General features: G+C 33.4%; 1 protein-coding gene across 1 annotated transcript; it reads left to right on the top strand.

Annotated features, from left to right (window-relative positions):
• The first annotated feature begins 1,751 nt into the window (after positions 1–1,751).
• sting1 (stimulator of interferon response cGAMP interactor 1) lies at positions 1,752–12,788 on the top strand. The gene is made up of 7 exons (XM_051127230.1): positions 1,752–1,844; positions 5,085–5,293; positions 5,532–5,709; positions 6,496–6,604; positions 10,278–10,501; positions 11,740–11,926; positions 12,054–12,788. The coding sequence occupies exons 2-7, from the start codon at positions 5,085–5,087 to the stop codon at positions 12,335–12,337; spliced, it is 1,191 nt and encodes a 396-aa protein (XP_050983187.1). The 5' UTR covers positions 1,752–1,844; the 3' UTR covers positions 12,338–12,788.
• The last annotated feature ends 4,640 nt before the right edge of the window (positions 12,789–17,428 follow it).

Genomic DNA, 17,428 nt, shown 5'->3' with positions numbered 1-17,428 from the left:
GCAGCCAGTCGCATGTTTCATTTCTAAACGAACCAGTGTTTTTGAACTAATCGGCTGAAGGAATGATTCAGGACCAAGGTCCGTACTGGGACAAAATTTCAGGCCGGGAAATCTCACACTAATCCTGGCCATTCCATAGACCCACACCAGACGAAACCACGGATAATATTTTTTGTTTGGCCATCATCATCACATAAAAGTGTTTAAATCAGCTGGGGCCATGCAAAATAATTAAAGGTTATCTCTTGAATTTCCAATTTCCTTTTTTGGTCTCTTCATTTTCCCTGACATCTCTTTGTCTTTCATGTGTGTGTTTTACTTTTTCCACTAATTTTCTTGTATCTGTCACATTTTTCCATCAACACATCTACACCTTGTTGCAAAACAACCACCTCATTGTAATTTGTTTGCACGGTATAGGCCTACATATATTTTAGAAAAATGTAGGTATTAAATTAGGACTGTGTTATTGTTTTAGCTTGCCTAAATGTCAAAATTAGTACAACAATAGCTACATCTTGAATATATCTTTATAGAAAAATCTTAAAACTGAACGTTTTCCATTATCATGGCTCATGTTTTGTCCTAAGGAAAATGAATAATGGTATTATTAGGCCTATAGTAAATGTATAGTAACCACGTTTTTTTGGCAGATTGATTAGCTACCATTTGTATAACCAGCGTTGTACTACAAATACCATGGTGAAACTATATAGTGTAGCAAAACCATTGTTAATATGTGGTTAGTTACCATGGTTTAACTATAGTAGTAGATATAGGTCCTGTCTCACCCACATTCAATGGTTCCGACGCCCATGATCCACCTTATTTTTCCTAGAAGAGCGGGTGCGGCCATTTGTAAATTTTATGGGTCTGGCTTTATCCGCTTCCAGCTATTTTTAGCAGTACAAAGCAGCATATTTTTCTGCTTTAAATTACTAACTGGTGTGTCTTTCAATATTATCTAATGTATTATCTTAAATATGAACACACTGATTTGTAATGCAAACAGTTGCCATTTGCTTTCCTATAGCGGCTAATGAAGGAGTCATCCATTCAACGGATTCATTAAGACAGTCACCTGACGCCACCTATTGGTGTATAGATGTAACCTGTACAAAGAGTCATTGAACAATCTCTGGAGCTGCATAGAAAAATAATTCAATATGTTCTCACTGGAACAACATCTGACCACCTGTACAGTTCACATTATCAATATCAAGAATTTAATTATATGATTAGTGACCTAAAGTGCAAATCACTGCTTTTTTTAGGGCTTAAAACAGGGGTGCCCAACTTCAGTCCTGGAGGGCCGATATCTTGCAGAGTTTAGCTCCAACTTGCTCTAGCTTGTCTAGTAAGAGCTTAATTAGCTGGTTCAGGTGTGTCTAATTGGCGTTGGAGCTAAACTCTGCAGGACACCGACCCTCCAAGACCAAGGCCCTAAAACATTTGGTTTGAGTCCCACATTTTCAAAATGTTCCCTATCCACTATAAATATGTACTCTAATTAGCCTATGTTCAATATTTCATACTGTTTCATACTTAAATTTATTTTTGAAGGCAACATATTGTGTATGTATTTTACATGTTTTGAGATCATTTGTAGAGTGCATTATTTGGAAAACAAAACTCCAAAACAACAAGCTTGTTTAGAGAAGGACTTCTATGTTTCCATTACTGAAACTGAAAGTGAATTTGGCAAAGAACACACAAAGAAATAAGGTGTGTTGTGAAAGCGAAGACAGAGGCAACTAATAAAGACAGAGCGAGAGAGAGAGAGAGATCAGAAGATTGCACGGAAAAGTAAAAACCAAATCGGTCACAATCAAAGCTAATGTAAGGTAAGACTGAACATGTATTATCATTTCTTACAATCAACCTTCTTATCATTTTACAAGTACAGTAATTATATTAGAGGGCAAAATATCAAAATCAAGCAGCATAATAGATGCTGGATAGCATAAACATACTTTAAAACATTTTAGCTGATGTACTGACATTCATACATTTATATGGCTTAGGAGTCAAAATGTTTTTGGGGACCACTGTATACGTTTCAACTTGGCAAATCAGTTTATTTATTTTTTTAATATTGCATTTAACTCAGTGTATTAACTGAACGTCCACTCTGGTCTAAGGTGGTATGACAACTAAGCTTTCTAAAACTGGGGGTTGCTACAAAAAAAACGTACTAAAATAAACTGTAACACATATACTGCGAATCAAACCATTCTAAATTTGCAAAACTGTGTTTAAATCGAAGCAGACTCACACCACTTTCGATTAGACAATCCACACAATGAACCGTGCGTGATTCATATAGCAAACACGAACACCAATAAAGCAGTTTTATCAGTATTAAGGTTTGTACAAGTCAGTTTAGATCGAGTAATTTCCGTATTTACAGTTGGATATCGAAATAAAGCAGCAGGTGCTGAGCAGATGTTTTTTTCCCACTTTCGCGCTGTCCGTATTGGAATAGGTGAAGATCTCTATCTGTCATTCCGGGTGAAATGCAAACGAGCTGTAAACCCAAATGAGGCTTCAGAGAAGACAGTGGTAAAACAAGGAGTGGCAGTTCCCGTAAACCCGGGTCAGACGCAAGCTTATGCACAGCTGTAATACAACACTACGTTCAAAACAAGAAGCAATTCAAAATTGAAAGTTGAAGTAGAATTTCTCTGGAATGTCAAGACGTGTAAAAGCAAAGCATAAATAGCTGTAGGGTGTTTCTTGAACTATGGACAGTTTTGTCATATGGGGGAAAAAATCAGTTCTCTTAAAACACACTTTAGAGTATAGGGTAGAGTGGGGGAAAACATATTAATCATACTGCACATGATTTATTGCCGCACTAATCTTTCCTGGAAGAAACCAGCCACGTGACCATTCCTTCTACAAAAAATTATTTTCATGGTACAAGAAATTTTTTTTTTAAAAGATCAGATTTTTGGTCATGGCGTCTAAGTTGTTTGTATGACGCATTGTAAAAACATAACATTTTATTCAGTGTTTTCTGAGCTTAACGTTACATAATTGTAATTTTATGGATTATACGAACCGCTTTCAATATAGGTATCTACGTCTTATGTATGTTTTGCCATTTCCTCTTCTTTGGTTTTATACAGCTAATTTACCTTATTAAACCTGTCTGTGCACAAGTAAAGCAAAACGATATTTAAGAGTGATTTAATTACATTTTGATGAATGTTGCAAGTGCCCCCTGTTGTGGGGTCAGATGCAACATTTCACTTTGTTTATTTAAGTATAAATTGTACGTATATTATCATATGTACACATGTTGCAGTCATTCAATTAAATTCAAATTTATTTGTATAGCGCTTTTCACGATTTATATCATTGCAAAAGCAACTTTACACCAAATTAACGTTTTTACAATATATGTAGTAATCATCATATTTATACGATATGTACAATATATGTAGTAGTAGTAGCAATGTGGGTAAGTAGCTGACAGATGTGGCTTTATTGTATTAACATTTTGGCTCTGGTCTCTGAGAAACTAAATGAACTGCAAAAGGTGTTGCAACCGTCCTCACTCTCCCCCAAATATATGATATGAGAACAGTAAGGCCTGTAGATAGAGAATATGTGTAATTTAATAAAAATATAATCATATTTTCAGAATGACATTTTTTTCGATTTCGAATTTTCGAATTGTATCGATTCGATTCCGATTCCGATGCTTTTCGGTTCCAAGTTTCGATTCCAATGTGAATAAAAGATGATATCAAGCATATTTATTCTGTTTCATTGTTGCTAAACATTTAGTTTCAGCTGAATACCATGAACAAAAATCAACAGGCTACATAAAAAAAAAAATCAAAATATGTTTGCAAAATAGAGCTGCATGATTCTGGATAAATTGGGTTGTTGTTGTTGTTGTTTTTTAAATGGATGTTGTTGTTCTCTTACGATTCTGAAGGGAAAAATAACATTAGACACCTAAACAAAATCACATGTAAGCCTAATTTATAGGTGAATGATTCAGTGATTCACTCAAGATTTACTTGGTTCATTACCGGACGAATCCGTGTTTTTGAATGAATGATCAAAGACAAATACATTATTAACAGCCCCCGTTCGCCACCTACTGGCATAACAGCGTAATCGATAAATCTTTAACATTATTTGGAATGTCAAATTAACTTACAAAAGCATGATTTACTCTATTTTGATCTCTGCCTTACATATCAGAGTTTATATCCGGACTATGAACTTTTATCCCAGTACTTCTGTGATTATTTGAATGCTTGTAAGACAGAAATAATGAACTGTGTGGCTGAAAATACTGTGAAACTGCATTTTTGAATGTTCAAATCACACTAGTATGATCGTTTGCTGCACGGAAGAAAAGTTGAGGAATCAAACAGATAGTCAGCGGGGTAAAACACCCCAACCAAAGCCGGGTAAAAAAAAAAGAAAAAAAAAAAAAAAACAGGAGAGCAATGGGCACTTACTGTAGTTACTCTGTTCTGAACATCAGATCCTTTGTTTTTCATTCAAATGAATTCTAAGTAGTTGGTTGAATAAAAATATTCAAATTTTATATTTAAAAATTACCTTCAGCATCAGGTAGCTGGTTAGCTAGCCAGTTAGCATCAACTGACAAAATGTTTCAAATAGGCTATTATAATTTTGTAACTAATAATTATTGATTATATCCTTTTTAATTTGAAGGGAAAAAAATGCCTGTACTCTGATTTTGCTCTAAATGTTTAAAGCAAATAGCTTTGTCAGACTGGGCAAGAACGCCCCCATGGGTGGGGTAAAACACCCCCTTGGTACAAATGTAATTTTTGTTAAAAATCTAACATGAAAACTCTTGACATTTTTCCTACTTTGTTTATAATTTATGTCAGTCACTAAAACTGAACTTTTCTGAACACATAAGGAGGGCGTTTTCCCCCACTCTACCCTAATGTTTTATAAATTTATTGACTTTAAACCTGTTAGCTTTGTTAAAAATCAACCTCTGGGGCATTAAAAATGTAGTACATCAGTTGTAAATTCTGTGGAGTTGTTGAGTGGTTGATGTTTACACTGTGAATTGTGTTCAGATGGACGCTCTGGTCCCCAGAGAGCGCAGCAGGCTGCCGATGTTGTGTGCTGCAGGAGTGGGGCTTGTCATGCTGCTGTCTGCTTGGCAGCTGGACTCTGACAGATTCAGCGAGAGAGTTGGAATGATCGCTTTTTGCATCACAGTAGAGGTGTTTATTCACAGTGTGTTCTTGTTTGCAGAGGAGTGGCTCTTCCATTCAAAGCAAAGGTTAGAAAACAAGTTGTACACTTCATATGTCCTTGCATTATGCAATTTAGTTGCAGAATAGGATAAAACATTGTCTTCACTTTTAAAAATAAAGGTTCCAATAGAAAAGAACATTTAAAAAAAGAGCCTTTTCCACAATAAAGAACCTTTGTGGAATGGAAGGGTTCAAAGGAAAGCACGTGTTGGATGAATGCGTTCCAAAATGTCTTGTTTCAATAAATATTATGTTCTTTTCCAGGTATCATGGCAAATTAAGTGAGATCCTTCAGGCTTGTTTCAGAAGGCATGTCGTTTTAGGAATGTGTGCCGTATTCCTCATGCTAACGGTGGGTGGAGTTTCATTCTCTGGAGAGCAGTGGAGCACCGTGGCCCTCATGTGTGCCGTTTACCTGTTACTTAAAAGCTTGGGGGTTCTGGTAAGATTTATCACATGCCAGAAGAACAATATGTTTAAATCAAAAGATTATGTGACTGATATTTAGTCCATACTTATTTAACTAGTTCAGTTGCATCCTAAAGGAACAACAGTGACTTAAATTTGCAATGGTTTTCAAGTGGTCTATGCAGTTGAGTCTACAATTAGAGGATCTTCAAAAATATCAGATAGCACAGTTTGGAAGGTAAAAGATATTCAGTCTTAACTCGAAATGCTCAAAGGAAATATAAAACACACCCAGCCCTCATTTAACACATGGTGGACACACAAAAAAATCATGAAGCTCAAAGTACACTATATGATTATATTACAGTCATCTTGAAGTTGCTGTATAATCTCAGCTGCTTATCTTTGCTTTCACAGAGACTGGTGTGATTTATCAGGACACCAGTTTTTTATATTGATTCTGATAATGTAATACTGATATTAATAGCTCAGAGATGTTCAGAATATCCCTGTGGTTTTCTGATTGCAGTTTTTCTTTTCATTTCTTTTCTATATTTATAAATTGCTCCTAATATTGAAGATTACACAATTTCATCCTTCACCCCAGCTTGGTTGAAACTTCAGAATGACAGCGGGAGCTAAAATTTCCATTCCAGCCATACAATTATCTGCCTATCTCACTCAATTTCAGTTACAATTTTTTGCAAACAACTGTGTTTGCGCTGCAGCTTAGCTGTGGACAATCAAACATAAAAGTAGCCTAAAAAACTGTACAAATAAATTAAACAAGTAAAATATATTACTTTTTATGTTTTTGCAGAGCCCTGCTCCGGTTGAGATCTCAGAAATCTGTGAAATGAAGAAGATGAATGTGGCACATGGTCTGGCCTGGTCTTTCTATATCGGCTACCTCAAATTTGTCCTTCCAGGTACGCTTATTTGCACTTTACATGTGAAAGATACTTGTGAGGCCTCAAGGGGGCAATAATGACACACGATTTACTCGAAGGCTGCTAACTTAATAACTGTATTAGTTATGTCATGGCTGTATCTGATATAAAGTAAAGATAAAATTATTCTTGCTGCATAGATATAGTAAGGGTAGCCCCATATTTAATTTTTGACAAGGATGTAAAAGAGGCTGTGAGGGATAGAAGTAGCCTACAGTGCAATCAACTGATTGTGTTGTGGTTTAGCATCATTGTTAAACGATTGTTCTAAAAACTGTAACTAGACAAAAAAAAATTACGTGATCTAGGAGCTTTATGGGCCATTCTACAGAAATGGTTCAAAGTCAGAGTTGGAAACGTCTTGAAAAAAATGTCTTTTTCCACAAATTATGTATGTATTCAAAGTGTACAACATCTAAAGTACTTACTCATTGTGCAGTTAATTCTCATATTGTATTTTCAGAACGTTTTGGAATATTTGTCCTTTCCCACAAAAAACAAAGTAATATAATTTAATAAGGGTTATATTGACCTATTAAGATTTTTATTTTTTTTTTTTTTTATTTTTGCTATTTTATTAAAATGTTTTCAGAGGTGAATCAATAACAATTTCAACAATATTTCAAGTGTGATTTATGAGATTTATTGTATTTTGAAAACATTTTTTAAATTTGTAAAAGGCCAAAAAGTTGATCATACTTTGATCAACATTTCTAAGACCCTATTTTTTGTGACAGCACCATCTAGAGGAGACCTGATTCAAGCATAAAACAAAAACTATTCATTTTTTAAATCCCATTTTTAATGTAAGACCTGGTGTGAACTTGGTGGTGTCAGCAATCTCCATTTAGCCTATTTAGCTGTGCGAAACAGTTCATTGTTCTGCTGAATCCTATAAACTAGCATTTGTATTCAAATTATCTTACATTTATTAATGTACCAATAAACACACTAATTTGTAGCGCAATTGTTTTACCTTTTACTGCACTTTATGCGTGTCACACATCAGACATGAATGGCTGTGCTGCAGCTAATGAACTGAAGTCTCACAAAGATACAAGTCTTTCTTTACAAGAAAACTGAATTTAAAACCAGAATATATATAGAATATATTGAAATAAATTAGGTTAAATATTTCAATCAGGTTTCCAATGTTAAGGGTATGTTAAGGGTTAGGAGTTGGTTAGGACAATAATTAAGTGTATACAATTAACCAACTACATATTTCTTTAAAATATAATAGCATACACAATAGCAAGCGCTATTAAATAGTATAAAAAGCTAATACATACATAAAAATAGAAATGCATGTGGCAAAAAGGTTTGCATACTTCAGTTGAGGAAAAAGGCTTGTACTAGAAATGTAAACAGTAAAATTTTGTATTTGTACAGTAAACAGGTGTGTGTGTGAGATCAGAAAGACTTGTATTTGGCTTATTCAGTAATCAAATGTTACACAATACAGTGGAATCCCACCCCTATTAGTCAAACATTTTTTATTTAAATATCTAATTATTTATTTTTTGTTATTATGCCCTCACTGGGGGCTGAGCCCCCCTAAAATAAACATCCTAGAATGCCCCTGCTGACCTCTATTGTTTCGATGCCGGAGCAGGGATGTAAGTTAGACAACAATATTTTCAATTGACCGATCTACATATATCCTTCTATGTTCGCGCAAATTATTTGTGATCCAGCTTCACCTACAGCAGAAGTGAGTATAAGGGGTTTTTAAATGAATCTTGGTGATCGCCTTTCCTAATAATGTGCTAGTTAGCAAATTTAGCGGGTAAATGCACTAAATGCGGCTAAAGTAAACAGGCTCATCACTCCACAGAGAGAAGAGAGGGGTGGGGCGAGCAGAGCTCATTTGCATTTAAAGGAGCAATCCCCTCAGAATGGGATGATTTTTGCACAGCTCATTTTGACAAGGTAAAAAGGGTGTTGTTTTACACTACCACTGAGAATTTTTAACCAAAGTATATTATAGACTTTTCATTAAGACCCTAAAGAATCATATCAACTTGTGGAAAATGGGCATCCGATGACCCCTTTAAGGTATGTATTCTGCTGAAAAACAAAAAAGCCATCAGTACTTCTCATTTCTATGTGAATATTTAAGGAATACGTTACACTACACCACTTTGTTATTTTGCAAATGAAACGAACAAAGTTCATTGCTGGCATATTAACAAATGCCAAATACAAATGCATGCGATATCGAAGGCTGCTTCCGAAGGACTCAAACCAGTCCAGCCTACGGAGGACTGTTCTTGTTGTCTAGCAACTGTGACAGCTACGCTGATGAGCGGCATTAACATTTGTAGGTGAACTTTTATATTCAACTGCATAAAACTTGTTGAATTTATTAAAAACTTGTCTGTTTACCATGGTCCATAATAATCAATTATACAATAAACAACATAAAATCACATTTTAGTAAGATATAAGTCAACAGTTAACCACTTTATATTTTGCATTTTTCATGTCATTACAATATTCAAAGTAAGTCTAAACCTAATACTTTTAAAAGTACAATTTGTGCATTAAAAGTCAAAAACTAACAATTCAGGCTCCAGTTATTTTCATTTTCGTAAACTAATATCATCTATTGTGGCTCTCTTCTCACACTGTTGCTAAGCGACAGGAGCGGCAATCGGGAACACCAATCCTGGTGCCACAATTAGGAAATCCTGCGAAGGCTAGACTAGGAACATTCTGCATAGGCCAAGTCGGCTACATCCGAAGGATCCGTCCTCCGAAGGCTGCAGTCTTTGAATTGGGACACAGCTGTTATCAGTTACCGGTCCCCCCACCGTCCCCCCTCGAAAATAATGAGTGTACGATGCCCCTGTCGGTAGTGACAGTAATGTTTTGATAGCAACCACATAACATTACAGAATTTTAACCCACATATTAAAACACTAAAATTAAAACATACTAAAATACAAAATAATTGTACTAAAATTTTGTTCATTTTCCCCAAATAAAGGATTATGTGCCCTTTTGTCACTACCTAAAAAAGATGACATGTTTCGGTCGTGACTGGTACAGTAGTGAGAATTTAATAGGATAACACCAAGATGTCACTACTGAAACTTCACCAAATGTTTCAGTCGTGACTGTTTCGGTAGTGACAATTTTAGAAACGTAATAATAATACAAAAAACATCTTAGTAAACATCTAAGATTTTAATACTTAAATGTGTTTTTTGGTTGTGGGACAGCAGTTTGCACCAATTCTGTAGAACAGCTCTTATGCAATGTGTGCCACTGAGAAGATTGTAAGTTCTTCCCTCACAGCCTCGTTTTCTTTCACATTAAATCCAATATGGCGACAAACAAGACTAAGATCTATTCCTGAGGATGGTGCTAGCAATACTAGGGTGAATGAACTCATGAAAAAGTTATTGAATGGCTTCAAAAGATTTTAAATATAGGCATAAAACTAATTTTATGGTGTTTTTTGGAGCATGGTTGTCCCTGACCACTTCATGCTTTCATATGAAAGTGTACAGTGTGCACATTCTTTATAATTTCATGTTTCAGATGTGTGATTTAATGATGACCCTGAGCTGTAAAACCAGGCACCTGATCATATGAAAGATTCTGGTCACTTTCTATTTTCACTGTTCTGTTCTTTCACCTGCAGATTTACAGAACAAGGTCAGCCAGTACTCCTCCACCAGGGGGAAACTAAGCTCTCCACGTCTACATATCCTTCTGCCCCTCAACGCCAAGGTTCCATCCAAACCTGAAGAGGAGGACACTAATGTGGTCTTCCACGAGAACCTTCCAGAACTGGTGCGGGACCAAGCAGGGGTGCGGAAACGTAGCTACAAGAACAGCGTCTACAAGATCACCCAGGACAATAAGGTGGGCTAATGCTAATTACTGATAACTGAAGCCCTTTGATACAGGAAACGGTCAGGAACCTTTTCAATGAAACCACTGCAAAAATATGATAATATAAAGCTAGCATTTAAACTAGCACTGGTGTGACCATTGATTGAGAGATACACTGCCAGTCAAAAGTTTTTGAACAGTAAGATTTGTAATGTTTTTTTAAAGAGGTCTTTTTTGCTCACCGAGCCTGCATTTATTTGATCCAAAATAAGGAAAAAAAAAAATAATAATATTTTTACTATTTAAAATAACTGTTTTCTGTTTGAATATATTTTAAAATGTAATTTATTCATGTGATTTCAAAGCTGAATTTTTAGAATCATTACTCCAGTCACATGATCCTTCAGGAATCATTCTAATATTCTGATTTGCAGCTTAAAAGTCATTTATTATTATTATGTAGAAAACATGTTTTCATGTTTCTTTGTTGAAAAGAAAGTTCAGAAAAACAGCATTTATCTGAAATAGAAATCTTTTGTAACATTATGAATCTCTTTATCATTACGTTTGATCAATTTAATGCATCCTTGCTAAATAGAAGTATTAATTTCTCTAATTTCTTTCCCCCAAAAAATACTGACTACAAGCTTTTGAATGGTATAGTGTATAATGTTTCAAAAGCTTTTTATTTCAGAGAAATGCTGAATCTTGAAAATAATGTACTCAACTGTTTTAAGTATTGATAACAATAATAATAAAAAAAAAATACATTTTAAAATATTTTCAAATAGAAAACAGTTATTTTAATAGTAAAAATATTTCACAATATTACTGTTTTTGCTGTTTCTGGACAAATAAATGCAGGCTTGGTAAGAAGAAGAGAATTCTTTAAAAAAACAAAAAAAAAACTTTTCAAACTGTTCAAAAACTTTTGACTAGGTAGTGTAGATAAGATGCATATTAATGCACATGCTTCTAGTCTGAACTTCTCTGGTGTTGAGAAAGTACAAACTTTTAAGTAGGCTATGTAGTAAGACTATATGCTATACTGATGCAGTTTGCACACACTAGTGACAAGAGAAAAGACTGTTTTCAATTTGGTGCATTAAAAAAAGTAACAACAGTACAGTAGGATGAATAATATGCAAATTTGGATGCAACAACACAAATATTTAGCTCTCAAAACAGCATCTCCTTGTGGCTAAAAGCTGTAGTGGCAGTAAAAATAAATCCAAGGTCTTACCTTCACTTTGTGTTCCTGTTCCTAGACCTTCAGCTGTGTTCTGGAATATGCCACACCACTGCTGACGCTGTTTCAGATGTCCCATGAGAGCAGTGCAGGGTTTGGAGAAAGAGAACGAAAACAGCAGGTCCTGTTGTTCTACAGAACCCTCAGCCAAATTTTGGACGATTCTCTAGAGTGCCGGAACCGTTACCGGCTCGTCCTACTTAACGGTCAGAATTTTTGTCTCTGAAATGATCAAAATACAGTCTTTTAGAGTTTGAATAATCATTGCAGTTTTCTCCAAACAGTTGTTTAAATTAGTGTCTGTAATATTGAATTCATACATCTGTTTTTCAGATGAGCACACAGGTGACCCCCATTACCTCTCCAGAGAGATCATCCAGCACCTGAAACAGCAGGATGGAGAGATCCACATGGATCCCATCCAAGAGCAAGTGAATGAAGTCCATCCAGTTCCAGAAGAGGGTCCAACTGGGAGACTTAATGGTGCGCAGCGTGCCGCTTTCCCAGAAGACCCAATGAGCAGTGACCCCACCCTCATGTTCAGCCAACCTCATTCGTTAAGATCTGAACCAGTGGAGACTACTGATTACTTTAACCAGTCTAATGCAAGAAAATGAGATTGAATCATGCTGTGCTGCGTGAGTTCTTGGTTGCTTGTGTTCAGTCTTCAAATTATTTAATTGAATTTGATGTAATAATGACTCGTCTTTATTACATCACAATGACTTGTCTTTTTCTGACCTTACAGACAATTTCAGTTAGAAATATCTGACAAAATATCACCCATGCCACATTTACAGCTCAAGAGTGGCTAATAAATTTTACTATAATTTTTATTTTAGTATATTTACTTTTTAATATTATTGTTTTATAATATTTTTTATAGTTTGTGGTAATATTGTGAATATTGTGACTTTATTTTTATCATTTCTGTTTTCATTTTAGTTAAAGTTTTAATCATTTTTATTTAGCCTCACTATATTACAATTAAATCTAATCATGACAAACTATATATCGTTGGAAAAGTCTAATACTCCTTAATAGATAATTTTTTTACCACTGTTTTTTTTTTTTTTTTTTTTTTTTTTATGTAGCAACAGTAATACATTTATTTACAAGAGTGCACCTCAAAAAATCTACATCTTGCCTACAAAATGGTTAACTTGAAACTAATGTCTTCATATGTTCCTGTGTGCGTTTCCTACTGAAGAATTATTCAGTAAGGGAAAAAAAAAAAAAAAAAAAAAAATTTCTGAAGAATACTGCTTATTCTTAATAAATGCTGTTGAAAACTTCCTTTCTTCTTCCTGCGAACCAGCTCATCTGTTTCCATGTCCTGCGGCAGAATAATTACTACGAATGAGAGAAACAAGTTTAAACAATGACAAAGGGGATTCGTAACACTGGGAATTATTATTTAAGATGAATCACGAGACTACTTCTTCATGACTAATATGTCTAAATCTAACATTTATCCACAAATCAAAAATCTTATCCAGTTGATTTAGCTATTTTAAAATGAGAGCTTATAAAGTGCTTACTCTAAAGCTGAGCAGTTTATCTGCACGAGCAATATTTTTTTTATGAAATAATAAACCAGTCCATCAGGTTTCTGCAGATGAGCTGATGTAATTTGGCTGGTAGATTGATAAACTTATTTATCTGGCACTAAGATGACGAATTGTGACGAATTATGTTTGAAATTTATGTACAACTGCATGAAAACTATATATACTGTTATATAGATATCCACCTTATTATTCAACGCGGAAGTAAGCCTATGGAGGACACTTCCGATTCATTAGCCGCTATCAGGAAATGACGAGAAGAAAAACAACGTGCAGTGAACGGTAAAACTGTTTGCACTACATATCCGTGTGTTCATAATTATGATAATACATTAAAGTAATATGGTAAGACACACCTATTTCCAGTATCAAGCAGCAAAACAAGTTTTGTACAGCTAAAAATAGCCAGACGCGATATGACCGGACACCAGAACCATTAAATTTACAAATTGCAGCACTCATTCTGCAAAAATAAGGTGGATCAGGATATAAAAAATTATTTGTAATAACCTTTCAGTGTTTTTAGTTGTTTTTAGTATTAAATTCAGGCCATAAATATTCCTAAACAACTTTCTGTACACTGTCAAAAATAAAAAACACAATTTGTTGAGTCAGCTTAAAATAATTTGTTACCCTGCTGCCTTCAAATTTTAAGTTTAGTCAACTAAAATAAGTTTATTCAACTTACTAAGTAACAACGTATATATTTGTGTTTGCTAAACTTAACAGATGGGTAAGTAACCCAGCTGCCTTAAATGTTTAAGTTGATTCAACTCAAATATCTAAGTTGTCACTTAGTATAAGTTGAATAAACTTTTTTTTGAGTTGACTGAACTTAAAATTTTTTTAAGGCAGCCAGGTTACAAATTATTTTAAGTTGACTCAACAAATTGTTTTTTACAGTGTAGCAGGCAATTCTGGGAATATTACAGCAAAGTTTGAGTCATTTTGGTCAATAAATAGGCTAAATAAATAAACTAAACATTATTATGCTAACATTCCGCAGATAGAAAATTTAAAAACATTATAAAATTAGTAGTATTGTATTTTATTAAATGAATGAAATCAGTTTAACATGTTTTATTTATTTATTTATTTATTTTTTAATTAAACTGGGGGTGGGGGGGGGTATGATGTATGTAAACTGATGGTTTTCCTACTAATCAAATACTCTCAGTCATCCATCTAAGCAGCTTATTGAAAAAACACGTCCGTCAGGTTTTGTTTTGACATTGATGGATGAACTATCACGAGTTTCCCTATCTTTCTTTTGTGATCAAAATCACCACAGACTTTAGTCGTAAGGAGCTGTAAACTGGATGGGAGGAATAAACTAAACATATTTCAAAACATATTTTTGTTTAGCCAAAGGTCACACGAAGGTATTTTTTTAAAAGCTGATTTAGTAAAGACACACAAGCATATTCTGCAGGTCACATTATGAAAGCACTCCATGGTCAAAGGTTTCCAATAGCTTACTCTTCCTTCCTTGTTCACCCACTCAGTAAAACATGTACGAGATCTGTTTGAGATCATTTGTTCTTCCCTCATTTACATAAACTGTAATTTCTGGAAGGTGGTTCTACAGAAGTCTCTTAGTTCCTTATTTTAAAATGGTGAGATGCTTCTCCACTTCTGCATGGTTGAATGGGGCGATGTGACGTCACACTGTGACAAGTTGGTTAGTAACAGGGAACAAAGGTGAGGTCACGAGGAAAAGTCCCTCATCGTGACTCAGAGACAGACAGACGGCAAACAGGCGGTTGCCACTGATGCCAGTAAGACTGTAAAAGTGCTTTCTAGAAAAAAACCTGCTGCAGATCAGACAGACTTTGGCTTTATATTGTATTATTTACTTCATTAAGACCCGGATGTTTTTTCTGTGTGAAAACTGTCAGAAAAAAAATAATGTTAAAGCTGTAAAGGTAGCAAATACAGTAAATAGGAACTAAACATGTAAAAAGGTTCTGTTTGTTGATTAATTCACTCTAATCTGAAATCAGCGATATGAAGGCCTCAAAGAGTGATTGTAAGAGTGTAAACGTGTTTAATGGGTTGTACGCATTTCATAGAGAAGGCTGCTAAACTGGATTTTACTGACCATGGTGTTTGTCTTTCTGGTCATGTGAGTCTCACCTGAATAATCACACCTCATCTCACACCGTCTGAATCACTTTCTAGAAATCACATTTTTAGTACAGCACATATTTGTTCTGTCTATCAGCATTTATGCGCATGTGATGACAATTTGAATCAGCTGTCACATTGAATAAGATATATATAAGCACTGCTGTTTATTTAAAAGTCACTAATCTTTACACAAAATTTTCCTGTCTCACTGATAAATTATTAGGATGATAATTGATTTTGGTTTAGTGTCTGTATTTCTTTTTTTCTATTTTTTTTTTTTTTTTTGACCAAAGTGTCTTAAATGTTGCTATAATGCTCCTATAATCTGTGTGCTACAGATGAAAACCGCAAATAGAGATATTTATGACATCACATTATTTGAGAAACTACATGTAAAACAAACAAATAAATAAATAGATAAATAAATATGTGCACGCAAGTATTGCAAGACTATTTAAGTAAATTCTGAAAAAAGGTAAAAGTTGATTTAAAAATTTGTGAAAAAAGAAATCGTGAACAAAATTCAAAAAATGAGGAAGAAATTAGATATTTTAAAAAATAAACAAATAAAATAAATAAAAAAATATTGCAGGACTACTTAAGTGAATTTTTAAAAAAGTTAAGAATTGATTAAAAATTGTGGATAAATAAATAAATAGATTAGGGCTGGCAAACCATTAACCACGATTAATCGCATACAAAAAGAAAAGTCTGAGTTTGCCTAATATATGTGTGTACTGTGTGTAATTATTGTGTATATATAAATACACACCAATTAATTATATATTTAAAAAAAAAAAGTACAAAATATTTTTATATAATGTTAATTCTATAAACAATTATAATAAATACATATACTTGTAAATATTTCTTTAATATACACATGAATGTGTTTGTATTTATATATACATAATAATTACACACAGTACACACACACTTTTATTTTGTATGCGATTAATCACAATTAATCATTTGCTAGCCCTAAAATAAATAATGCAGGACTACTTAAGTGAATTTTAAAAAAGTTAAGAATTTATGAAAAATTGTGGAAAAATAAATAAATATTGCAGGACCACTTAAGTGATTTTTTTTTTTAAAGTTAAGAATTGATTAAAAAATTGTGTATAAATAAATAAGTAAACAAATAAATAAATAAATAAATAAATATTGCAGGACTACTTATGTGAATTTAAAAAAAAAGTTAAGAATTGGTTAAATACTGTGGATAAATAAGTAAATTCATACATGAATAAATAAATATTGCAGGACTACTTAAGTGATTAAAAATTATAAAAAATTGTGGAAAAATAAATAAATAAATACACAAATAAATAAATATTGCATCACTATGTATGTTAATTATAAAAAAAAGTTAAGAATTGATTAAAAATTGTTAATAAATAAATAAATAAATAAACAAATAAATAAATAATCCAAGACTACTTTAGTGAATTTCAAAAAAGTTAAGAATTGATTAAAAATTGTTAATTGATAAATAAATAAATAAATAAACATCGCAGGACTACTTAAGTGATTTTCAAAAAAGTTAAGAACTGATTAAAAATCTGGAAAAAAATAAATATATAAATAAATATTGCAGGACTACTTATGTGAATTTTTAAAAAGTTAAGAATTGATCGCGAAGTAATCGCTGATTAAAAATTGTGGAAAAAGAAATAATCAAATTTAAAAAAAATGGGGAAAATGACATAATATTCCCATAATTGTCTGCTACATATGAAACAGTTTAAAAATGTTCATGATCTCACATTAGAGAAATTACATGTAAATGAGTAAATTATCTTAAATATAAAAATTCCATAATAGAAATAGTAACATTTAATACAAAAAGTTATTTGTCAACTACTGTTTGTTTAGTATAAGGTCTATAGAATAGAATAGAATAGAATAGAATAGAAAACGCAATACAAATGTATAAACGCAAGAAGTCGGGTCGGTTGCATGTATACGTGCAGTCTCGTCTGATTTCACCTCTCACGGGTTTGCGTA

This window comes from Labeo rohita, chromosome 14 (assembly GCF_022985175.1).
Source record: "Labeo rohita strain BAU-BD-2019 chromosome 14, IGBB_LRoh.1.0, whole genome shotgun sequence".
Lineage (NCBI taxonomy): Eukaryota > Metazoa > Chordata > Actinopteri > Cypriniformes > Cyprinidae > Labeo > Labeo rohita.
The sequence above is the reverse complement of the archived record's forward strand: the minus strand, read 5'-3'. Positions and strand labels throughout refer to the sequence as shown.